This window comes from Plasmodium inui, assembly GCF_000524495.1.
Source record: "Plasmodium inui San Antonio 1 unplaced genomic scaffold supercont1.10, whole genome shotgun sequence".
NCBI lineage: Eukaryota > Apicomplexa > Aconoidasida > Haemosporida > Plasmodiidae > Plasmodium > Plasmodium inui.
In genome coordinates, this window is record NW_008481844.1 from 51,396 (window position 1) to 76,463 (window position 25,068).

Genomic DNA, 25,068 nt, shown 5'->3' on the forward strand with positions numbered 1-25,068 from the left:
TTTTGGTTGGTACACCTTTTCGTCACATCACCGTTGCTAACTTGCTCTCCCTTCTTAAGCTTCACTTTGGATTTCTCAAAATTAAAATAACGGAGTCTCCCCTTAAGAAGAGTATGCTGATGTATCTGTCCTTGTTAATTTTTTTCTTCTTCTTTTTGTCTTTCACCACCTCCACCCAAATTTCTCGAACCTCAGTCAGCAACAAATTACAGTGCCTATCAAACGCTTTAACCTGCAGGAAGCGAATTCGTAAAATGGTATATTTGCAGATGAGTCAATCAGAGGTGCTTTTTTCATACGTATGGGAGCACACTCAAATGTGGCCTCCGCCAGTGAGCCAACAGATCGACCAAATGGTATGAACAGGTCAAACAAATTGGGTAGACTTCATTATTTGCACACACAAAATGGGCGAAAGGGGCGCTCAGGTGGAGACGCATTTCCTTCCTGTTCTCCTTTACTCACCCGCGCCAAAAGTTTCCTATTATTGCGGCAGTTAATTAAAACCTGCGCGTTGTCTTTGACACACTCCGACAGGAGTCCCAAAGGTCCATCCTCGGGATTGTCCCGGTTTTCCTCCACCGTGGTTTCGTTCTTCATTTTTCAATAAAAAAAAGCTTCACCTATATGTGCCGCTCCACAGTTTAACTCTTCCCAAAATGTGGAGAAAACCTATCAGTGTGCTTGTTCACTCGAGTATGCAAGAAGGGGCCTTTCTTTTTTTTTTGTATACACTGGGCATACGTCCGTTTGGACGATCTGCAAAAGGGGGAAGGCAAAAAAGAAAAAAAATATTCACCAATTTTTCCCATTAACAAACTTTCGCTCATTTTCCTAGCAACATGAGCGCGTGTTGATCTCTTCCACGAAATGCTCAAATGTATTCCACTCCAGACCGGGCCAGTTACCCTGTTAGACTTCCCCCCATCTTTACAATCACACATTCCTTGGCCCGATAAGGGAAGTGGAAAACATATTCAACGCAAAGGATCACAGTACATGAAGGGCTATTTATCTCCTTCCTCGTTCTCTCAGTTTGCCTTACCAAAAAGGGTGCAATTATCTCTACGTACAGATTCGTTCCGGATTGGCTCTTCCAACTTTGAGTCGGCATTCTTTCTCGACGGGTATATAGGTACACGTCTCTCGATGTTGAAGCGAACTTTGGGGTTATCTTCTCTTCATTTTTTGTAAAACAGTTTCTTCCTCTTGCGAAGATCTCTTCAAAGGTGGAATCCTCCTTCTTGTTACTTCTATCTCTAAATCCGGTTCGCGTGAATCTTTTTTTTTTTTCTCCCTGTGCTGCTACGCAGTGTATATGGTCAAGGGGGAAAAGAATTTACATAAAAAAAAGGGGATAAACACAGGGGATGGGGGGAAGGTGAAATGTAAAGAAGGAGGATGAATTAAAACAAAATAGGGGCACTTTATTTATTTATTTTTTTTTCTCTTTTGTTCCTTTCTCGATAGCATTGTCGCTCGCCTTCCCTGATAAAATGTCAAATACCTTTGTCGGCGTCACATCCTGCAGGGTCCGGTATTTTTTTTCCCTGTTTGACACCGCAAGAGTTTACCCACCGCGAAGAATGCGACATTCAATGGAGGTAGTGATTTACAACGCGTGGTAGCTCAAATAGTGCGAATTGCTTTTCCATTTCTTCTTTCCTTTCATTCCTGTTAACTATTCCATCATCTGCGGTTTCCATTTGAAGATCGCCTTTCATACTTTTTCATGGGAAAGAAATTTCCCACATGTTTTTGCAGCAAAGGGGTTATGTACCCAGTCGCACTTAATGATAGGAAACTACCGCCCTGTCATCCTACCGTTCCTCTGACATTTCTTCTGCATGTCCCAACGTATAATTGTACAACTCTTCGTCCCTCTCCTTCCACTTCTTCCCCCTCTGTAGTATGCAAAAGGGTGACCCCTAACTGTGCATACCGTTGTCCCAAGCTTGTACGTCTAGCTTATGTGCCTTAAAAAAAAAAAAACTCCAGAGGATTAAGGACAAAACAGACGCCCTTACTTATGCCATGTACTTGTACTTGTGCGTCCGTTCCAAATTTAATTGAAAAGAAATGAAGCTTCACAAAGGCTGCACCACGAGCGACGTGCTCCAAAACTTCGACAAGAAGCTAAACAAAAATTACAAAATGTTTGAGGAGGAGACCATACAGAAGATGCATAGCGAATACGAGCATCGGGTGAAGGAGAAGACCAAGGTGAAGGTGAAAAGGAAGGGCGTGAAGGGGAAGAAGAGGCCGCGCGATGGGACGGGCGGGGAGGATGAACCCCAGGAGGAGGCACTGAAGGAAGAACAAGCTGACCAAGGGGACGACGCGAACGAAGCGGACGCCGCCAACGAAACAGACGCCTCCAACGACGCGAACGAAGAAGATCACCCTAACGAAGGGATCACCTTCCGCGATCTGAACATCTGCGAGGAAATCCTGCAGAGCATAGACGAGCTGGGATGGAAGAAGCCGACCGCCATCCAGCGCAAGATGCTGCCCTTCGCCTTCCAGAGGAGAGACATTATCGGCCTCAGCGAAACAGGCAGCGGTAAAACGGCCTGCTTCATAATACCCATCCTGCAGGAGCTCCGAGAGAAGAGGCAGAGCTTCTTCGCCCTGGTCATCTCCCCCACAAGGGAACTCTGTATACAAATAGCACAGCACTTTCAAGCCCTGGGATCAAACCTACTTGTTAACATATGCACAATATTTGGAGGTGTCGATATAGTGACTCAGTCTTTAAATCTGGCGAAGAGACCGAATATCATTGTGAGTACCCCAGGGAGGATTCTAGACCACCTGAACAATACCAAAGGTTTTAACTTAAAAAATTTAAAGTACCTCGTATTTGACGAAGCGGACAAGTTATTATCCCTCGACTTTGAGGCCTCCATTAATAAGCTCCTGCTGATCCTTCCAGAGAAAAGAATCACCTTCTTATTCTCTGCCACAATGACGAAAAGTGTAGCCAAATTGAAGAAGGCGTCACTAAAGAACCCCATCAAAGTAGAGGTGTCCAATAAATACAGTACCGCCAGCACCCTCATCGAAAATTACATATTCATTCCGCTCAAGTACAAATACACCTACCTCTGTAGCCTGTGCTTCCACTTCTCCTCCAGGAGTATTATCATCTTTGCAAACACCTGTGCAGCAGCTCAGAAGATCAATTTTTTCTGCAGAAATTTAGGACTCAAGTCGATATGCCTCCATGGGAAGTTAACACAAAACCAGAGACTCAGTAGTCTGAATTCTTTTAAAAGCAACCGTTACAACATTTTAATCTCTACGCAAGTCGGGGCTAGAGGACTTGACTTAAAAGATATAAAAATCGTGATCAACTTTGATCTGTGTTCATGTAAGGAGTATATCCACAGGGTGGGAAGGACTGCTCGGGCGGGGCGCACGGGGAAGTCCATTACCTTTGTGACGCAGTATGATGTGGAAAATTTCCTCGCCATTGAAAAGATGCTCAATAAAAAAATAGACAAGTTTAGCGAGCTCGACGAAAACGATGTGCTGCTCTATCACGAGCAAACTATCGAGGCGCTGCGCCTGGCCGACACAGAGATGAAGGAGAATCAGGACCTCTACCGCAGGGGCAAATTCAAAAAGGTTCGGCGATGAAGCGGCGCGCAGTCCAGGGGAAAGGAACTCTGTTAGGGGCTGACGGCAACGTGGCGTACCTGCCGCTGTACCTCCTCACCCCGGGACATAATGCCATTTCCCATTCTTACCACTCACATGTTACGGAGCCCGCCAGTGGGGGGGGGCCTCCTCACACACCAAATGATCTTGTCCCAGTGACAACTACGCATAAGCATTGCCCGAATGCGCCATTTGCATTTTGTGCCAGTGCTATCCTTCTTCATCGTCATCTTCTTCTTTTTTTCCTTCTTTTTTTTTTTTTATTGACCCCATTTAGAGTTTGGAAAGGGGGGTGAAAAAAACCCTCTTTAAACTTCCCCCTTTTTTTTTCTTCATTTTTCTGTCACCCACAACTTTTTTGTAAAAAAAATGAAGGATGAATCGCTTTTACCAACACGATAAGATGACGAGACGTCGCCGATCTGGAGCGGCGCACTGATAGCTTTGCCACGGGGGAGGCCACATATAGATAAATGCATAACTCCGTACATAGGCACATACGTGGAGGATACTTACCCGTATGCGTTTTTTTTTTCTTTCCAGCCAACTGGCACATCCCGCTGGGAGTTAACCGCCCCTTGGCCCACTCTCCTCCTGTTCACGGCTCACCTACGTGAACAAGAAGAAGAGTGAGAGGAATAAATCAACTTGGAGAAATAAACTCCCCGAAATGAACTGGCCCCAATGAACTTGCCGAAACCAACTTGCAGAGGTGCAAATCTCGAGATGGCGAACTGCCTAGCTTCCGCCCCGAAGAACTTGACAAATGCGCTCCGCTCTCGCACCGCGCCTTAGCAGTGTGGCCATGCGAACAAAAAACGCTGCCTTCCTGATGCTTCTCTACATGAGTGGCGCAGAAGTTACCCCGTTCGGCGTCCTTCCAGAATTTCGACCCAACTTGCCACCACGCCATGCTAGCGGACGCCCGAAGACGAGCCACTCGTCCTCCTCCCCTCACCGTAACGACAAATCAGACACTGCTTCATTAAATATAAAAAGAAATAGATTCTTGGATGCTCAGGCAGAGAATGACATAGATTATGTGTACGGGGTAAATTCAGTGACGTCCGTCTTGGTGAAGAACGAGCGGACCATTCACAGCGTCCTGGTAGGCAGCACGTGCTATATGCGTGGATGGGACGCAGCGGTGATGAAGCTGCCCTGTTTGAGGTCCTCCCCCATGCGGATGAACCTACATACGCACACGTGTCTTCGCACATCACGATTAGCACTCCACTCCACCACTTCACTCCCCAGGTGAACGAGAAAATCCGGTTGAACAAAAAAACGCGCAAGCAGGCCTACCGGTACATATTTGACACTCTAAAGGAACGGAACATCCCAATAACAGCCACAAGCAAGAGGAAGCTGGACGACCTGGTGGGCGGATTTCCACACAACGACATCATCATGCAGACCAGCTACCGTACCATGAAGAAGGCCAATCAGTTCATCAAGGACTACCCACAGAAGGGGAAGGAGGCAAACATTTGCATCTGCCTCCACGATGTGTACGATAATATGAACATCGGGAACATCTGCAGATCGATTTTCTTCTTCGGGGGGGACTCTATATTTTTAAAGAAAAAGAAAAAAAAAAACAAAAACAAAAACGAAGACAAAAAATTGCAAGGAGGTCTACACGGAATGAAGATTGACACACCTGTTCTCCATTCCAGCGTTGGCACCTCCGAGTTTTTGGATTTCTTTCACGTGAATGATATGGTTCGAATGGGCTATAGGAAGACAACTTTTACACACGTTGCTGCCTTTACCATGTAGAGGAGAAAATCAAGAATACGCCGCTCCTGGGAAGAGGCGTCCACAGAAGTAGAGACCTAACCCAAGGGAGAAGAGGACGTACTATTTAAGCGATGACTTGATATTATTCCCCCCATTATGCTGTTTTTGCCCCACCCCCCTTTCAGCTCACCTTTATGGACGATTTAAGAAGCTGCGGATTTAAAATACTTTCCACCTGTAAGACTGCATAGGGGTTGTTCCTGGAGGGGCCTTCCCCCCGACTTCCGCTCACACCCATTTGACTGTTCCACAATAGAAACTGTTACGTACGTTTCTATACTGTTACGTATGTTCCTGTGTACTGCTTCCAACTTCGCCCTGTTGCTTCGCACCGCATACCACCAATTCTGTTCTTTCCCTTAACCCCGCGCAAGGCTGCCCCCCAAACGACTCCAGCACGAACAACGGCCTCCAAGAATTAGCAAACGTGCGCATCAGCAAAAACGAGAAGATTTTTATAATCCTAGGAAATGAGACCAAAGGACTGAGCAAGGAAATACTGGACAGATCGGACATTTGTATATACATAAAAGGGCACCGCAGAGAAGAAGCTCTTGCACCTGACTTGAGCCCTAATGGGAATTTTACCTTAGACAGTCTCAACGTAAATAATGCCTGCGCCATCATATTGCATCATTTTACCTCTCATTTGTTGTAGTGCTTACATTCAGGAGAGGAGGGGACAGCTTCCTCGGCATGCGCTCCGTTGGAAGGTCCACAAATTCATTCGGCACATTTGTCACGTTGGTCTGCTGAGCAGCGGATTCTTTAACTGTTAAAATTGTTAACACTGTTAAAATTGCTAACCGTGTTAAACTTATTTGTGTAAAGGCACCCAGCCGTGTAGCAGCTCGCGTATTGGAGTCCCTTTTTTTTTTCTTTTTTTTTTCTCCGGTCGCAATGTGTGGGCATTCTCCACTCTGGGGCGAGCCGATGCTTATGTTTTGTTTTATCTCCCGATCGGATGTGTACCCGAAGATGTACTCTGTGTATCATGCCGCCCGAACAGAGGGGAATCACAACACGCACGATACATATAAGGGGGGGTGGGTGAAGAAGAAAAGGGACAGTTTTTCTTTTCTGACGGCTGGTTATGTCCCTCATGACATACATAGGGGGTTGTCCCTTTACCTTCATCGTTTCGTTCCTCCTCTTGGAATGGAATACTCAACTCTGCTCTCACTGAGTCATCTTAATGGTTGCAGACGATCTTCACTGTTCACAAATTAGTTCGGTTTTTTTCTCCTTGCATGCCTCTTCCCCTTCCGAACAAGGTTAAAAAACAGAAAAAAAAAATTACGCCAATATTAATCATGCCCCTTGAGATGTATATACCGGCACGCAATTGGATGAGAAGAAAAGGTGTGCGTATGTACGCAGGTGCGAGTTGGATGCTGCGCCTCTTTTTCTTTCTTTTCCCTACTAGGATTGAACAGCACTTGGCATTTTGCTTGCCCCTTTTTTTTGATTCTTCCTTTATGGATAATCCCCCTTCCCCAATTGTGAACTCATTTGGGATTTTTTTTTTTTTTTTTCAACCCTGTAAAGTATTACCATTTAAGCATTATTTCACTTTTTTTTTATGTAAATATCATTTTTTTTCGTGCCGCCTTTTTTTTTCGTTTCTTTTTCTTTTAATCTTCATTTGCGTGTGTTGAAGAGGAAAGGCATCGCGAAAATGCTTCCCGAGCGGGTTTTTCCCCCCATGGAGATTGCTCCAAATTTGCCGTGACACACTGGGCCCTAATTGGATCGCCAGCACAAACGGGTAACAGTTTCGAAGCACATCGCAGCGGCGAAGCAATTCACAGCCGCGAAGTAATTAGCAGCCGCTCACCAAAGTGTCGACCAGCACACCGTCGATCAGCACATCATCGATCGGATTTCCCCCTCGTCGTCGCTCCTGACGTTGCGCCACGAACGAGGGGTATACATGCAGTCATACTTGAAATATAATCTGTATAGAGAATACACCCCATCATCTCCCCCTCTCCCTCACGGAATAGTTACACATTCACTGACAGATTGAAAAAAGAAAAAAAAAGAAAAAAAAAAACACACGGAGTAAAATACACCAACCGCACACCAAACATTTAGCTCCCTCCCCGTAGCCCTAACAAAACATCGCTCGAACGGCAAATGAACACGTCCAATGCTTTACCAATCCTATAACGTCGCGTTCGCTCGAGAAAGGAAAAGAGGAAGCAGAAGAGAAAATAAAAAATAAACTTCAAAGTATAGTCAACGCCAAGTCCCAAGGCAAATCAAACCAAGTCAACGGAAGATCTCAAGCCGACATGAACGCTAAGATTAACGTTAACGCCATCACCAACGTCAACGTGCAGAGCGGATGCACCACCTGATGCGCCGCGCGGATCTCCCATTTGCCGCCCAATCAGCTAACAATACCCCAAGCCAAGTGCATTAAAAGCGCAAACTTCTTGACAGACCTGACCGCATCACCAAGCGTAGAGTTACCCAGCCGGGCACCGACAAACGAACATGAACGTCGCTCGGGTTGCCATCCAACGCACACTTTGAAGAAGGACAAAACGGGGAAGACAAGTGTGTGGATCCTCACACAGTGGCGAATTTAACTGGCCAGATGCGCGGCAGGGGGCGTTTAAAGGGCCACCCCCATTTTGAAAATAACCCCCCAAAATAACCCCAAGAATAACTCAAAGAAGGGGGTCCGCCTAAATACGCAGAAATACCCCCGGAAGGCTTCCCCCATTAGAGCTCCCCCCCCAAATTGTTTTTAGAGCATTAACAATAAAAGAGAAGAAGAATCTGTGCCACGGGCTTCCTCGTCAGTATACACTCCTCCACATATACACATACACACGTGAAGAAGAGCATTCCGAAACACTAAATCAGCATGCCGAGCGACAGTGGGAACATCTCGATACCTGATACAAGCCATATGGCAACATCCTTCCCCTCTTCAAAAGCCGGGATCAATGCGAAGAGTGACACACAACCAGAGGAGATGACTCAAGGGAAATCAACTGGTCAACATAAAAATGGCACCCTTGCATTTGTCACCAGTAAATTTTCAGACGAAAGGAGTAACCTAATGATGGTGCATGAGAAGGGGACCCTTGTGGGGAAACACACATACGGGCAGTTTGTAGTAGAAGGGCCCTTTAAAAGTGACACCAGTCTGAAAGCAGAAGAACAAACCAGTGAAAAACACACACAGGGAGCAAGTGCCACCAAAACCGGGGAGAACAGGAAGATCACCTCCCCAGCCTGCTCCGCCAAAACGTACGTCGAAGGGGTGACCCGTGAAGGCGGGACAAACGAAGCTGGAATAAACGAAGCTCGGGTGAACCAAGCCAGGGCCAATAAGGACGTGGCCAAGAAAGAAAACAATCCCGTCGCCAACGTGGAAGCACCCCAGGTGGGACGCCCAGCAAGCGATTCTCAAAATTTTCCGAACGAAAAAAAAAAAAAGAAAAGGAAGAAGAAGAAAAAAAGAAAAGGTAGTACCCTTCATGGGGATGGAAATGACGCCGCGAATGAAAGCACGAAGGAACCGGCCAAAGGTGGAAGCGGCCTCCAGTACAACTCCTGGGACGAGATGGACGACCCGAAAGGGGAGGATCCATTCAGCCGAGAAGCGCCCGCCAGGGAAGAGAACTCTAACGGGAGAGACATCAACGACGGAAGTGACTCACTGGTGGGGGATACACAATGGGGAAAGGTGCCAATCAGCGGGGACATGCCAATCAGCGGCGATATTCTAACCAACGAGGACACCCTAGCCAATGCAAACCACAACACGAAGAACCCAGCAGACGGATGGCCAAAGAAAAAAATAACCCTCCTTAAGAGGAACGAAATGAAGTATGAAAAATACGCAGTGGGTGGAAATTACCCCATAGGAAGTGCCCCTAGTGAAGGAAAAAATTGGCACCAAGACACATCTCAGAAAACACTCGAGCAGAGAGAAAAGGAATATAGAAAAATAAGAGCGAGGATTTTTTCCAATTTTAATAAAAAGAAAAATATCTTAAGGGTCCCGAATGACAGCATGTTCAGGGACGGTTCTAAGAGGGTGCAGGATCCTCCACCAGCTAGCCATTTCGCCCCGCCGGTTGGAGGTCCCTATGATGCACCGCATAACAGCCCTTACAGCGCACCGATAAACAACCCCTACGACACAGCGCTTAACAACGTCTATTCCTGCGCGATGAGTGGATCTTACGCCTCGGCGAATACCAACCCCTATGCGACCAACTTCTGCAACCTCCCCCCTCGTAACCATGACGCCCCCCTTTACACACATAAAAGTGTGCATATGGGCCACATAAAGGCGACGAACGATGTGCCTCCTCCACCGCCGAGCTTCTACCCGAGCAGCCAAACAGTTTACCCAAATTACATGTACGACATACCGAAGCAGTCGGGATTTTCCAAAACGGGTACCTCCTTCCCCTTCCCCATCGAATCAAATGCCAACTGTTACCCGCATTACAAGAATGTGAGCTGCCTACCGGGAAGGGGGAATGTCTCCCATCGTGGAAAAGCGCAAAGGGCAGATAATTGCACCAAGGGAGACACAGGGAAAGACACTCTAGTTGGTGTTTCCAACCAGTACCAACGAAACAATGGTCGTTACAATCCCGGCGGTTACAACATCGGGGGTTACAATATCATCGGTTACAACAGCGGAACGTACCTGGATGGAGTCTTCACCACCGGTACCTATAAGAGCAATGTGCATAACAATGGGCTTTATGCCTCCGGGATACAGAGTGGAATCACCCCAAGTCATCCCATGCAAGGCAGTGCACCGATGAATCACCAAAAACAGAACAACAGCTTCGCCAACATCACACATGGAGATAGGATTCTCCAATTGGCGAATCAAGTGAAACTTCCCAATATAGTCAGGACAACGTTCAAAGGAAATCACTTTACTTCCTTAAGTAACAAAATGAATCAAGACGTTTGGAAAAAAAATAAACCACCGGTGGGGAAGCGGATCAATAGTGCCTCGAGGAAGAAAGCAGCAAATGGGGCAAATAAGGCAGATGAAACAAATGGAGCGAATAAGATCCATAACAACCTCATCGCTACTGAAATTCCCAGGCAGATGGACCTCTTTCACGGGGGAATGGAAAACATAAACAGCTCTGCTTCTACCGCTACTGGGGGCGGAGGCACCTGTCGGAGGAAGAAAAAGGACAACATCGGGGATGTCAGTGCTGCTCTACCACCAAGTACAAATGCATACACAGTGACGAAGACGAAGTTGGCTGTCACCCCCCCATTGGACTTCTCCACAAGTGATGTGCAGCTCTGGGGAAATAGAAACCAGAAAACTGGCGATGTACAAAGTGCTAAAGGAAGGCGAATAGAAGGAAGCGCTCCCCCGTTTAATGCCAAGGGGGAGACCCACACCACCAGGCAGCAACCCTATTGCACCCATCAATCGGGGGGCACGCCCGAGGAACAATTCCCACGACACACAAATGAAGAAGGCGCTCTGGATGCACCGAGTGATCCCAGGAGGGACCAAAAAAATGCATGCCCCCTTCAGATGAATGTACCAGATGGAGGACAGGGGAGGAAAGCCGCCCAGTGGCAGGGAGAGGGATTCCCTCCACCGCCACTCCACTACAGTGATTTGTCATCAGCAGGTGCGCTCACCAGCACGAAGGACACTAAAGGTACACATATCAAAGTAGTCTCCTCAAATGAGGGAGGTAAAAATGCACCCCTTCCAAACCTAGACGACATGACCCATAACGCGGAAGAGAAGGGACAGAAGAAAAGGAATCCCAAAAGGAAGAAAAGAAAAAATGCGCAATGCGGTATGGCAAAGGGGACGATTACCCCGATTGGGTCATCAATTGGTACAGCGATTGGCCAAGCGATCGGGCAAGCGATCACCAACGTGCCCATCACAGCGATGACGCCGCCCACAGTGAACCCCCATGTAGCCAACGCGAGACCCCTTACCAGCCCCCATGGAAGCCCCAACGGACCAATGCCAAGTACCGCTTACCTGCAAAACCAAAGTGTACCCCCCGTACCAACGAACCACCCATTGAAGAAGTACAGCGACCCCCTCCTTCTCATGGACAGCCTAGAATACTGCAGGGACATAACCCTATACGAAAAGAGATTCGACAGGGGGAACAACACTTTAGAGAACAATAAGAGGTATGACGTAGACTTCCCTTCTTTGTATTGACAGAAGAGGTACCACCATGATCGCCATAACCACCACCGCCATCACCCCCTGTGGGTCAGGAGTGCACCTTTTCTCTACACAAGTGAGCGGTCCCAATTTTTTGTTGATTTTTAATTTTTTCACGCCTACGTAGAACAGTGAATATTTGTGAGTTCATATCGTCTTGTTTCTTGCGTAGAGAGGTGGAAGGAATGAGGGGCGGGGTTATGTTCGATTCCTCTTGAGCGTCTCACCCTAAGACATTGCCTTGCCCTCCGTTATTATCGGTTGTTCACACACGCATGCCGGTGTACATGCCTGCACATGGGCATATATACAATTACGATTATGCGTCCTCCTCTGTTGGGTACCTTTCCCTCCGACATATGCTGCATTCCGCGACGCCCGCACGTTTTTCTTCTTTTTTTTTTGTGTGTATATAACCCATTTGAAAGAAACGCGAAAAAAGATGAGAAAGAAAATGAAAAAAAAATTCGAAACAAAATGGAAAAAAATGGTGACTCTCCATGATGCAGGCAACTCGCAGTCCAGGGGGACAGCAGTCCAACGGAACTCGACCATTCCCACACAGGATAACACCTCATCCAGGAAAGAAAAGGAAACTGAGACTGTCACGAGGGGACACTCACCTTAACCTTTCTCCCTGCACTATCTCCAAACGGAGAAAAGCCTTTGCAGCGACAAACCCTTACCGCCTAGAATTTCTCACGAAGGAAGAAGGGGAAAAACTACCACATACACACTTCTCACTGAGTGGTTGCCACAGCAGTGGAGCCCACCCCAATTTCCATTCTGCCACTCCACATCCGCACCTAAGCAATAGTAAGGGTTTAGGTAAAATCTTTGCTTCGCACCAAAGTGGCAATACAAGAAGGACAACAGGAAAGCCATCGACAGAAGCAACAATGCTACAAATTGCACATAGACTACTGCGGAGGGGGTGATGGTGAAGGGACAGGGGAAGAAGCAGAGGACATTGTAACGGTCACGGACGTGGCTGTCGTCGTGGTTGCCGCCGTGGTCATGTGCGAAGCTAACATGTGTGCCAGTGGGCACAGTTCTCGCTTCCACAATTGGAGGCAATTCCTTTCCGATCTTCCATTACGTGGAGTCCAGCGAGCCCCTACGAGGGTCACCGTCGCCAAGGCGACAAGAGACCACACAGAAAAAACTAAAAAAGGGGGGGAAATGGAAAAGTGAAAAAATGGAAAAATGGAAAAGTGGAGGAGTGGAAAAGTGAAAAAATGGCAAAATAGAAAGCGTAGGAACAAATGAGGCAAGACAAGAAAAGGAAGAGCAATCCATCACGCTGCGTCTCTCCCCTACCGACCCCAGCGTAGAGACAGAAGAATTTATTCGTTGGCGCCGCGTCACACTCGATGAAGGCGTCCCTGCGGGCGGGGGGAGGACAAGGGGGCAACCATTCAAGTCGTTACAGAGAGAGAGAAAAAAAGGATGCCTAATGCATGGGAAAGAATCATAACGTAACTCAACAATGGTGCCGTACCGCACGGATTAACACCCGCACACACACAGTGACTCACTCCGCCAGGGAAGCCGAAACGAACAGACGCACCATCGCCCCAGCCACCGGGGAACGCAGGCCTTGATAAACCAGACTTATCACAACGTAAACAATCCAGTAACATACACAAAAAAAAAAAACCAATACATCATCTCCCCCGTTCATCCAAACACACAAGAGATACAAAACAAACTGAGGAATGTCCTCCAGAAATTTATTCACAAACATATAGGTCTTCTCCATCCTGCTATAGAAACACAAAATGGGGAGGTCCTCCTCTCGAAAAAATGTTACCTTCTTAAACACGCCAAACAGACTAAACAAATCGTGATGCTCCTCCGGAATCATATTCAGAATGAAATACTTCCGAAGGTGAAAAGTGCAATGGGAAGTGATATGCAAACAGAGCAGCCAAATAAATGCCACTGTGTGTATTGGCCTATCGTGTAAATTTTCCCATTCCGTCTTTCCACACAGTTGATACACCATCTTTAGCAGGAACACCCCATCGTTAACTAATTTGAAACACCTACTCACGCTGAGGAGGGTCACTTTCCTTTGTTGCTTCCTCAGTTCGTTCTTGTTCCGCACCCGTCCGTACGCATAATCTGTTACGGTCGTATGGTTATCCTCCCCAAAGGTAACCCGCTTCGTGTAGCTGTCCCCCTCATGGGCCGCCATCTCGTCAGAGTAGCTCCTCCTGAACTCTCCACTTAACCACTCTGCATAGACCCCTTCCAAAAGGCATAGCTCTATCATCTTATCGCCTTCGTTTTGTCCTTCCCCGAAAGATTCATATCTGTAGTGTTTCCCCCCTCCTTCGTGGGTGCCTTCCACTGGGGGGCACCTTCGTCCCCCACAACGAGATTGCAACCTCTCCAGAGTTTGCGGCACTCCTGTGGGCTGGCTTGCCTTTCCGAAGTGCTCACTTGTCAGATAACCCGACTGGCGTTCTCAGGAGTAGAAAAAAAAAAAAAAAAAAAAAGACCTCACGAGTGGCGAGTGTCTGCACACCATATAGTTATTGTGGCGCCACAGATAACCCCTCCCTTTTCGCCTTTGTTTTTGTCTTTCTTTTCCACTTCCCATGGGCGTGTAATCCCCTCATCAGGAACTGACCCATTTTTATGCGACGTCAAATTGGCCAAATGTGCACGCGGATGGGCACTTGCCTAGTGCGCCAAATTCTACGCAGATCTTCCTCACAGTGTGCACCCTCATCCCCGAGGTGTTTAAAGCATAAGCGCACCTCGTCTTAACACACACAGACAGAGAGGTTTGCTGTAAGGTTCACGTGCAACCGGGAACTGCCCCCCATACTGCGAGATAAAAAAAAACTCCTCCTCTTTAATTATCCTAACAGGAGAATGTTAAATGGAGAGCGGCCATCGGTCAGGTGTGTGAGATTAAAAAATTTGGACATAAAAAAAAAAAAAAAAAAGCACCATGAAGGAGGAACTACGCAGCGAACTGAGCGGAGAAATGAGACCGGATGGTGGGCGTCCGAATCGCCTCACGCTCTGCTGCTGGAGTCAGCTACACGCACAGGGACGTTAACTCGTGCCGTCCACCTTGTGTAGTACGCCTCCTCTGTTCACCCCCTTCGTATGACCCCCCCCGCTACACCGCGTTCAACAACGAGTGCACAGACGAAGCGAAGCTCATCAGCTGAATATACTTCGTGGCCCCGTTGTGCAGGCGGTAGTCGTGGCGCGACAGCTCCAACAGAATCTGGCTCTTTACAGAATCCTGATACTCTGTATTCATAACAAAGTAATTATTAAGCGATTTAAAAATATACGCAACGTCGTACCCATCCTCAATAACATCCTGCACAGCCTTCTCCACATTTTTTAAGTCCTTCATTTTACATGCATCGATAATCTTCGAAATAATATCATCCGCTGGCAAACCAGACACGTCCAATACAGATTCGAGTGTTATCATGGGGTCAATACATGAACACAGTTGCAGAATGGACACTGCTCTTCTCAGATCTCCTTGAGTTGTCTCGATAATTTTACCCAAAGCATCGTCCAAAATGTTAATCCCTTCACTTTTGCAAATATAAAGTAACTTCTCCTTCTTTATATTAATTGGAATGCCTTGAAATCGGTAACATGAACACCTACTATATATCGGGTCTGAAATTTTGTGAATATAATTACATATCAATATAAACCTCGTTACGTTGGAATAAATTTCGATTATTCTTCTCAATGCGGATTGTGCATCTTCTGTCATCATGTCTGCTTCATCCAAAACGACTAACTTCCATGGTGGCAACGTCTCATTCGTCTCACTGTTGATTCTGTTTTTACTTATACTTATTCTTGTGTACGCTTTTATTTTTTCCCTGACCACATTTATCCCTCGGTCATCTGAAGCGTTTAACTCCAGCACACGTTCGCTTATGTTGTCTCGTCCAAATAATTCATGCGCTAAAGCGTTAATGGCCGAGGTTTTCCCTGTGCCTGGGGGCCCGTGGAAGATTAAGTGTGGCATGTTCTTCGTCCGCACCACCTCCTTCAGCATGGCCACCGCGTTTGTCTGATGCACAATGTCGTCCAGCTTCTTCGGCCTGTATTTCTCCACCCACGGCAGGTTGTCCATCGTGCTGCTTTGCTGGGGAACAACAAATAGGTAAAAAATGTCGCAAATAAACAGGGAAATAAATGTGGCAGAGGTGGCCTTCTTAAGTGGAGCATACACGCACTTTCTTATAGGTGGCCCCTCCACCCCCGCAAGGGACCACTTTGGACATATGGGAGATGCCCCGGAAATGCGACAAGATGGGCTCACAAAGGGGGCAGCTAACCAAAAGGTGTCTGTTTTTTTTTTTTTTTTTTTTCACTCTTGTTCGGGTAAATTTTACAAAATAGTGTGCATTGGGGTCAAGTAGCTATTATTTAGCTTCAAAACTGGCTGCAAGTTCGTGGCAACTATAGCCTCGCTCGCGCAGCTTGATTCTCCACTTATTAAGAAATAGCCATCGAAAGGTAAACATTTGAGCTTTCCCCTGTTTTACAATTCGACCGGTCTACACCAGCACAACTGTGGTTCTTTATTTTTCCCCGGCCAATTCGCATACTTTCCAAATGGCCACCTCTGGGATGTCTCCTAACGTGTGCGCGAATGTGTGCACATATATGGCCGTTAGCCCATTCAAGTAGGCACATTGGCATGTGAATCTTGCCCCATGTGCTCACTCACACGCTCACCTGATTCTTGCTTAACGGGGGGAATCCTCTTTCAGGTATGCTTCCTCAATGTATCGATGGACTGACTGATCACTGTGCCTCCGTTTTTCCTCACTAACAGCGTGCCCCTTCTGGAATAGCTTATCTGTGTACGATCTTGTGTAAGCTGCGAGGGGCGAAGATTCATAAACAGTACTGCATCGAACAGCGGTGATTAAGATGCTTTCTGTTCATTTCCCCTTTTTTCTCGTTTTGCTCACCTTTGAACTTTTAAAAATTCTCTGAACTGGCAAGCAACCGTACACGTTGCGATATACAAAGTGCTTTTTTTTTTTTTTTTTTTTTTTATTTGCACAAATTTGGCGCGTACCACCGGCGAGCAAACGGAGTCGTTTGCTAGAAGGCACAAACGAAAAGACGTACAGAAAAGCGTGGGGAAAAGGGAACTTATGGCCCTGCCACGTATTCACATCCATCGGCGAAAGAAGAAACACTTTCCAGGCTAATCAACCAAAAAGGACGGAATGATTCCCCTTCTGAAGAAGCACCCCGCGTGAAGTAACATAAAGGGCTATAATTCCCTCCTAAGACCCACTTCTGCGCTGGATGAAAACTAAAAATGTTTTTTTCTTTTCTTCCTGTTCCCCGATTTATACCTACATACATCCCGCGCAACTTCGTTCTTGACAACGTTTCTTTTGAACCGCGTATTTGCAGCAGTGACCGAGGCACATTTGTTCATGTGGTTAGCTATTTTGTCCCCTCTCATGAATTAGTTGCATCAAAAACAGTATGCAAAACGGACCAAAGCATCACCGCTTTTCCTTTGTTGCAAGCCTAGGGGGTGTGCAAAGCAGCCGATTGATAAGCGATCCCCGATTTGGCATGGAAAATAGTAAGACGGAGCAGCAAACTTATTATATGCATGTGAATAACCTACACGAAAGCACAAACTGTTTGTATTTCCACCCCTGCACTGAACGTTAGTACATATATTCTTCTGCACGTGATATAATATACTGCGTAGAAATATGCAGAAAGGCCCATCCCCGAGAAGTGTTTCCCCGCCGGAATCTCATTCAAGTCGCATCACCAATAGGTCCCTGCAAAGAGTCATCCCTAGTTAGAATCGTAAGGCTGCAACAGGGCAAGACGAGATATCGAATGGGTAGTTCACAGGACAGACCCCAAATATACATAGTGGATGTATAGTCATGCATAGGCGGACAGGATCCTGCCTAGGTATGTATTCCCCCATGTCCTCGCTTCCCTTGTGAACCAAGGGCGAGCCCGAATTGTGCCCATTAAGGCACGTACATTGCGCACTTGCTACTACGCCAAAGCAGTGGAGCGTCAACCGGATCAAGTTATTCTTCCACCCCTAGCTCATCCAACCTTGACCGGAAGTGCGCACGATTGTACCCGCAATTGACGAACCCGATTGGTTTTCATCTCACCCGACCCTGGGCGAACCCATACGACAAAAAAAAAAAAAGAAAAACATTCATGCAAAATATCAAAGTGCTGAAAAACTCCAACGTTACCACTGTTTTATTACCGCTAAGGAGAATGACTACATCAGGGAAACCCCCCCTCAAGTTGGACTCGCTCAACAATGAAATGTTTAAAGCGCTCAGAGAAAAAACGCTAAATCTGAGGAAGGAGAAACTGTACGTCCACCTATCCGCAAACAATTTAAAGGTAACTCCAATTGAGAAGTCATGTCCCCTCACCTTTTTTATGCTGAAGCATAAGTACAAGATAGACACGCAGAATATCCAAATTAAGGTGGCAAGTAGTGACTCTGTTGGACAGGGAAATATCCTAAGTGGAGGGGATGCCTCCCTTACGGGGAGCGAACCCTCTCCTAGTGACAATAACCATGGAGGGGGCGCCACCCAGAAGGTGAGGGAGAAAAGCTCATCAAACGCAGAAACGAACGCGGACGTTAGAGGCGGCGTTAGAAGCGGTGTTAGTGCAACTGGAGGGGCAGACTTCTTGAACTCATTCATCCAATTCAACGTCCCCGTTCTGAACGAATTCGACCGAGCCTACTTCTACAAACACATCATTGAGATAATCGACACGCTCGCTGCAGACGTTGTGTACAGACACAGCATAGGAGGATACAAAAAAAACGACAAGTACAATTTTGTTACCGTCCTCTTTAACAACCTGAAGGTGTACCAGAAGAGCCAACTCCACCACGAGTTTTGTTTCTCACTGTACGACCAGAAGCCCCTGATCATCAACTGTTACCCGATCCACTCGGGGAACACCTCGTACATATTGAAGCTGGACTTCTTCCAGGAGAATAATCTCATTTTCGACATATACACAACGTTTGTAAATATAAACAGCTTAACATTCAAACCGCAGGAAGTTGTGCCTGTGATCAATTCACACCAGAATGAGAAGTACGAGCAGGTGAGTCTCTTTGCGGGCCACCTCAAGGATGTGCAAAATTTGTTTAACCACAAGGATGTGAAAAATAAGTTTCTGCGACAGGAAGATATAAACTTCATGCTGGATTATTTTAAAAACACTCCAGTGGAGAAGAAAAAGACCTATGAGAAAACTGAGTACCAAACTACGGACATTTTTGAATATGACCATGTTCAGGCAAAAGCGGCCAACGGGGGGGGAGCGTTGGGAGTAGCATCAGCTGAGGCTTCAACCGACGCACAGAGGAAAAACGCCCTGCCGATCATCGGACACATTTTGGACACAAACGATATAGCCTTTTACACGGGAAAGAATAACTTCTACTGCAAAGATTCTTACATCGAGTCGAAAAACTTCATATCGTCGGAATTTAAAAACATCCACAACGTCACCTTTGGAGGATACCTCGCTTACCTCTCCTTCTGTCACGCCATGACCATAATCAAGCACTACGTTCCTCGCCCAGTCCTTATCGAGTTAAACGAAATTCAATACATTCTGCCCGTTCCCTGCAACTCTATCGTATCGTTTAGGGGAAAAGTGATTTACTGTGATGCTGACAAAATTCAGATAAAAATTGCCGCTTACTGTTTTGACTTGAAAAAAAATGCTTACTACTTAACCACCATTTTTGACATGTCCTTTGAAAATAATTCAGCCATCTCGTTCATTCCCCAGTCGGAGGAGGAGGTTAAACTTTATTTGTTGAGTTACATCCGTTCGCAGCTACTCCCCTAGGAGGGGGTGGTGGTTGCCTTTAAAGGGGGTACACAGTGCAGGCGACCTACTTGGCATCAGCCAGCTGTTCCCCCGGTACGTAACATAAATGGTGCACCTCCCGTTGTGTATGTGTATGTACACCTTCAAAGCAGCAGCTAGCTAGCTCTAGCGAATTGCAGCTATTTTTTTTTTTTTTTTCAAGGCGTCAGAAAAAAAAAATATGACCGTTCAGGCGATTCCCACAGAGTAGATAAAAAGGAGCACGACATTGTTGCACTGACAAACACTTTAAGAATAAAAATGAGTACACTTTTCGGGGGACATGTCCCTCTGTCAATTTCGCCCATCCCATAGGCAACGCTGAATTGGAGGAGAGGTGTCCAATTTGTAGCCTCCTTTACCTCCCAAATGATGCTATGTTAATAACTACCTTCCTTTTTTATTTCATCCCTAAAGGGGGACTGATAATGTTGTACGTTTTTTCGACAATTTGCATTGAAAACAAAGTTGTCGTCGTTCCGAGACAGACTTGCACACTGGCTAAACGGTTCGCAAACGATGCGTGTGCATTGGGCTATTGTACATGCAATAGTCGTAGTGATGGATAAGAAAAAAAAAAAGAAGGGGAACGAAGGGAAAGGGAACCTCTCAACGGTAAATTCCATGAAGGGACGTCTTCACCCCTTCCCCCTCTCGCCTACAACTGCGACGGGTTGATGTGCTTTGATGTCTCCTTTCGAACTCTTCTTTGCTCTCTCGATCGAACCCTCACAAAACGCGAGTGAATAGCGCATGAAACGCAGTAGCACTGCTTGATGTACAATTTCGGTAACTGAAATGTGGAGTAGACGGAGGCCTCCTTTATATCTCTCTGCGCGGACGTGTCGACGATGTTCCTGATGTTGAATCTTTTAATGGCCTTGTCCTTGGGAACACACCTTCCACAGTTGGAGCACCTCAAAGGGTTCACGTGGCCTCGGTTGTGCTTGGACCTTCCTCCGTTTCTGCGTTTCTTTGGCATTTTGTTGGGGGAAAGCTGCGGTGCATGGGGGAAAGGGAAGAGCATGAACGGTTCCGTGGGGGGAAGCGGAAATGTAAATTGGCTCCTCCCATGGTGGCGGAAAAAATAGAGCCTCTTCTCGAGGTCCTCATCCATATGCCCATTTATACAAAAGTATTAAAAGCCACTGTTCAGATTATCCGTCGAGGGGAGGAAAAAGAAGAAAAAAAACAGCCATCCATCTACATCAGGCACTTTATAACCCCTCTACACCGTTTCCATTGTGCATACTGGTGGATAATCACAGCCGTAAGCAGGTGTATTTGCGCCCCTAAGCATCGGGTAAAGTCAGCGTTGATGATGGCTCTGCTTCTTTCCTTCTTACCTGTTGAGATTTAAACTGCAAAGATGGCTTGCAAAAGTTTCAGCGATGCTTCTCTTCCTCGCCTTTATCTTGTACGTAATGGGTAAATGCTACGTGAATCGGTTTGTTGTTTTCGTTCGTTTTGTCACGACAGGGAAAGGGGTGATACTTAAAACTGTTCAGATGAGTCACAATGATAAAAAAAAAAAAAAGCGTAAAAATTAATTTGGCAAAAAGGAATTAAAATTCAAATTAGCAAAAAAAATTAGCTAATTAACTTGTCAGTCCGTTTAAGTAAAAATAATTTATTCTTTCGTGGCTTTCTACCGAAGTATGCTCCGCACATATGCACTTGCGTACAGAGATGTCGCGTTAATTTTATTTGTACCAATTTTGTGTACGACGCAGTGGGTGACGGTCACTGGCAAAACGAGGAACCCACAATAGTTGGAGAAAACTAAGTAAAAAATGCTACATTACTTCTCAGGATTGTGAAGAATGCACGACGATGCTAGGGTTAGAGCGCCAGTGCCTATTTTATTCTATATGCGTTTGTGGGGGCGCGATCCTGGAAACAAACCCCTTTTAAACCCCCTTTTTTTTCCGGATATTTTTCTATATAGCCCCGTCACATGTAAAATCAATCAGAAAAAACGATATCACCCCAACGTTTGCGGTGAGGTGATGCATTTTGTATATGCATTGAATCCGCATTTGTTTACCCCCCTAATGTGTTGCTACTTCTCCGTAATTTATTCCCTTTCATGTTCTAAAAACATAAGATGCAACTTCGTTTTTTGTTTTCTTCTTTTAACCATTATAGAGGAAAAACGAAATAAAAATGTTCCATTTGGCGTTCAAGTGAAGGGTTCGTCGTTTTTCACGGATGGAACCATAACCGGACGGAAGATACAGGGAATAATACCAAAAAAGAAAAAAAGAAAAAAAAAATATAGTTCTGTTTGGTCCATGAAAAATCTGAACGGAATTAACTCTGCTTTGTCAACCTTCCTTTTGAAGAAGCCAAAATGCTTCATTTTTAATTTGGAAAAGGAGATTCCATGTCGTTCTCCCCACCAATTAAAAAAAAAATGTCCTTCATGTACTCCTTAAAATTTCAAAAAAAAAAAAAGAAAAATGCTTTAAAAAAATAACCCAATCACCACTCCCGTTTCGTATATCTGCCCGTTACAATGCTTTTTAAGAAAACATTTATAACGTAACTATCCTTATCGTTCATTTTGGTCCTCGTTTTCAGAACTGCCGAAAATGCTATCCCCAGAGAACACTCCCGAAACGTAGGACTTTTAGTGAAAAGTAAATTTCGTGCTAATTACGCTCCCCGTTTAGCATTGTGATCGAAAGGGGGACCTGTCACTTGAACTGCCTCACCTGCCAGAGAAAGCATTTCGAAAGTTAGGAGGCAGAGTGTAGGAAGCAAAACGCAGACGCGTAAAGGTGAAAAAGGGTGCTGCTCAAACCGACCTACTGAAATGCTCAAATGAGCCCCCTCTCCCGAAAGGACACAAAAAGCAAATTGAACGACTGTCTACATTCCCAACTGTGGTGTGTGCCTCCCCTACTCGCATGAACGAACATCCGTTTTGAAAAAAAAAAAAAAATTATGAACCGTTCATAATTTTTCTTCTTCAATTTGTATGTCCCCCAGCTGTAACCCACTTTTTACTGACTCGCTATCTCCTTTACCCGAACTTCCTATCTCTCCACATGAATTCAAAACGGGTAAATAATGTGATTAGCCTTCTGATTAACGAAATAAAAACAAATGAGCAGCCAGAAAGCGCAAAAGAATTGGCCAAAGAGAAGGGTATAAATCTTGCCAACTCATTTTTGAACATTAGCCATTCAGGTAAGAAGACGAGGAAAAAAAAAGCACACATATATTTATACAATTTAGCTAGCTCACCATTTTTGCAAAAAAAAAAAGTTACTCCATTTCAGTGTAAGACGACATGTTCGCCATTTTTACCATCACTGTGGCCCGCTGATTTTTCCATCCCCATTTTCGCGTCTCGCCCAGGTGAAAACCTCCCCTGTGAGAGGCCCAAACGGAACTGCCGAGCAGAAAATGGGCAAACTGGGAAAACTGACCACAGTGTAAATTCACAGGAGGAAAAGAAGACCACCCCAGAAAAAGGAAACCTGGACGAAGACAAACTGGACGGACAAAACCTTAACGAACACAACATCGACGATGACGTCATCGGCGAAAAGGAAAAAGCGGCATTGGAATTTTATGATGAGCGCATAGACATTTTCGAAGAAGAATACGTGAACAAAAAATATAGTAAGATCGAAAAGGCAACTAAACCACGGCGAAGCTTCGCCAGTTGTGGCCTAACAGAATTGCACTGTTGCTCAGAATGCACGCAAGGCTATATATAATCGCACCTATATATACAGATCTGTGCGCACACGTGTACATGCCTGTTTTTTTTTTTTTTTTTCTCTCTGCCAGGATTCTGCACCAGAAACTGCGACTCGAGTTTGTGCTGTTGCGGGTGCTTCATTCCCGTTTGCTACCAAAGTCAGAGGTAAATTGGTTTTTTTTTTCGCCCTCATCAGGGCCGCTTATCTGTGTTTTATACTCCACTCCCATTGCCCCTTCTTCCCCAACGCAGGCACGAGATCTACGTAAACCAGTACAGAAGTTTATACGCGGTAAATGTGCGGATCGACGACAAGCGAGTTATTCACGAGCACGAAATAAACGCAGCGGAGAACCGCGGCGACGGCAAACGAGGTGATCCCAAACGGCGTAGCGTCATACGAAGCCAGCAGCACGGCGACCCAAATATCCCACCCCAGGCGGGAAAAGCGGAGAACCAAACAGAGCTTCCCCACCCCGAGTGCGCAGAAACCCCCGAAGGTGAAAAGAACGGGGAAGACGAAAAATCACAAATATATCACGCCGTTTTTTGCGAAAACTGCAATAATCATGTTGCCTATCTTGAAATAAAAAAAAATGTCTTCCATTTTTTTGATGTGCTACCTGACTGAGTATATGCTCCATGCATGACTTCCTCCGACAATTCGTTTTTCCGTTCTGTCAATTGGACACATCTCTGTGGGGATAAGCAGTCGCTTCCCACACTCTACGTGCTTCCGAATGGGTGAATACTTAACCCTCTGTACACACGTCTCTGCTTTGTAGAAGTTTCACATATTTCGTTTCTGCCCCCGGTGACGCGACACGCATATTATTAATTTTCATTCCATGCTGTTGCTTTTTTTCTTTTTTTTTCCTATTCTCATTTGAGAACTCCGCCAATAATCCCACTTTGAATCGGTTAATTTGTTTTCTCTTTTGATGAATACTTCTGCCTCGCTCGCCCAGAGTGCAAACACTACGGATGCAAAATGGCTCATGTCTCGTCCTATGGAGGATACCCGAATGGTACCCTTGTTCTGTTGCACGTAGGTTTGCAGAGTGTTGTGCAGTGCCCTGTGATGGGGAATGGGACAAAGGCAAAAAAACGCACTTTTTCGAGAAATTAATTCAACTGCGTAAAGTTAGTGCTTATTCGTAATGCTTCTCTTTCGCGTTCCTTTTCTTATTCTTTTTTTTTCTTCTCAAAAGCAAGTCGCGGGAAAAGCTCCGTGCACAGATACGCCTTTTTATACCATGTCCTCGCGAACTGCAAATTGATGAGCCATCATGCCGCGTGACCACTTCCGTTATGCAGGCCTCGTTAAGCGTTCTTCTGGTTGTACAATTTTTTGCTCGCAATTTCTGTGCTCTTCCCTTTGCCACGTAACCCCCTCAAGGCGATGTCAAAAAAAAAAAAAAAAAAATTGTTCAACAATTATTTTTCCCCGTTCTCCATAAGAGTTGCTATTCGAGGAGAGAAGCATAAACTGCAAGAAGGTGCCTCTGCTTCTTCCTCTGCCCTTCCTTCTCCTTTTTGCATATCGGATGATACGAAATTTCATGGTCTATACTTTTACGGAGACCAAAAGTTGGCACGTTGAGGGGCTCACCGAAGATCAACTTCTGGCCGACCGAGCAACCAAACGAGTCCCCACCCTCCGCGTACTGCACACCCGAACTCTCCCATTTTGGCTTCTCCGTTTAAACAAGGGGTGAAGAGAAAATGAAAGAAAGCAAAGTGAAAGGAGAAA

At 45.9% G+C, this 25,068-nt stretch overlaps 9 protein-coding genes across 9 annotated transcripts; 5 read left to right on the plus strand and 4 right to left on the minus strand.

Moving 5' to 3' along the window:
* Positions 1-61: 61 nt before the first annotated feature.
* C922_02713 (small nuclear ribonucleoprotein D2) lies at positions 62-600 on the minus strand (the record flags this gene model as incomplete). Its single annotated transcript, XM_008818312.1, has 2 exons — positions 62-232; positions 466-600. 2 exons carry the CDS (start codon positions 598-600, stop codon positions 62-64), a joined length of 306 nt encoding a protein of 101 aa, XP_008816534.1.
* A 1,479-nt stretch (positions 601-2,079) lies between these two features.
* Positions 2,080-3,642, plus strand: C922_02714 (adenosinetriphosphatase; the record flags this gene model as incomplete). Its single annotated transcript, XM_008818313.1, has 1 exon — positions 2,080-3,642. One exon carries the CDS (start codon positions 2,080-2,082, stop codon positions 3,640-3,642), a length of 1,563 nt encoding a protein of 520 aa, XP_008816535.1.
* Positions 3,643-4,507: 865 nt separating this feature from the next.
* Positions 4,508-6,124, plus strand: C922_02715 (hypothetical protein; the record flags this gene model as incomplete). Its single annotated transcript, XM_008818314.1, has 4 exons — positions 4,508-4,771; positions 4,921-5,388; positions 5,592-5,643; positions 5,841-6,124. The coding sequence occupies 4 exons, from the start codon at positions 4,508-4,510 to the stop codon at positions 6,122-6,124; spliced, it is 1,068 nt and encodes a 355-aa protein (XP_008816536.1).
* A 2,220-nt stretch (positions 6,125-8,344) lies between these two features.
* C922_02716 (hypothetical protein) lies at positions 8,345-11,671 on the plus strand (the record flags this gene model as incomplete). Its single annotated transcript, XM_008818315.1, has 1 exon — positions 8,345-11,671. One exon carries the CDS (start codon positions 8,345-8,347, stop codon positions 11,669-11,671), a length of 3,327 nt encoding a protein of 1,108 aa, XP_008816537.1.
* A 695-nt stretch (positions 11,672-12,366) lies between these two features.
* On the minus strand, positions 12,367-13,955 carry C922_02717 (hypothetical protein; the record flags this gene model as incomplete). Its single annotated transcript, XM_008818316.1, has 5 exons — positions 12,367-12,375; positions 12,476-12,600; positions 12,777-12,842; positions 12,998-13,062; positions 13,372-13,955. The coding sequence occupies 5 exons, from the start codon at positions 13,953-13,955 to the stop codon at positions 12,367-12,369; spliced, it is 849 nt and encodes a 282-aa protein (XP_008816538.1).
* Positions 13,956-14,816: 861 nt separating this feature from the next.
* On the minus strand, positions 14,817-15,809 carry C922_02718 (replication factor C subunit 2/4; the record flags this gene model as incomplete). Its single annotated transcript, XM_008818317.1, has 1 exon — positions 14,817-15,809. The coding sequence occupies one exon, from the start codon at positions 15,807-15,809 to the stop codon at positions 14,817-14,819; it is 993 nt and encodes a 330-aa protein (XP_008816539.1).
* Positions 15,810-17,902: 2,093 nt separating this feature from the next.
* Positions 17,903-19,579, plus strand: C922_02719 (hypothetical protein; the record flags this gene model as incomplete). The annotated part of the gene is made up of 1 exon (XM_008818318.1): positions 17,903-19,579. The coding sequence occupies one exon, from the start codon at positions 17,903-17,905 to the stop codon at positions 19,577-19,579; it is 1,677 nt and encodes a 558-aa protein (XP_008816540.1).
* A 679-nt stretch (positions 19,580-20,258) lies between these two features.
* On the minus strand, positions 20,259-20,582 carry C922_02720 (30S ribosomal protein S26e; the record flags this gene model as incomplete). The annotated part of the gene is made up of 1 exon (XM_008818319.1): positions 20,259-20,582. One exon carries the CDS (start codon positions 20,580-20,582, stop codon positions 20,259-20,261), a length of 324 nt encoding a protein of 107 aa, XP_008816541.1.
* Positions 20,583-22,653: 2,071 nt separating this feature from the next.
* C922_02721 (hypothetical protein) lies at positions 22,654-23,946 on the plus strand (the record flags this gene model as incomplete). The annotated part of the gene is made up of 4 exons (XM_008818320.1): positions 22,654-22,795; positions 22,967-23,233; positions 23,405-23,480; positions 23,568-23,946. The coding sequence occupies 4 exons, from the start codon at positions 22,654-22,656 to the stop codon at positions 23,944-23,946; spliced, it is 864 nt and encodes a 287-aa protein (XP_008816542.1).
* Positions 23,947-25,068: the final 1,122 nt, after the last annotated feature.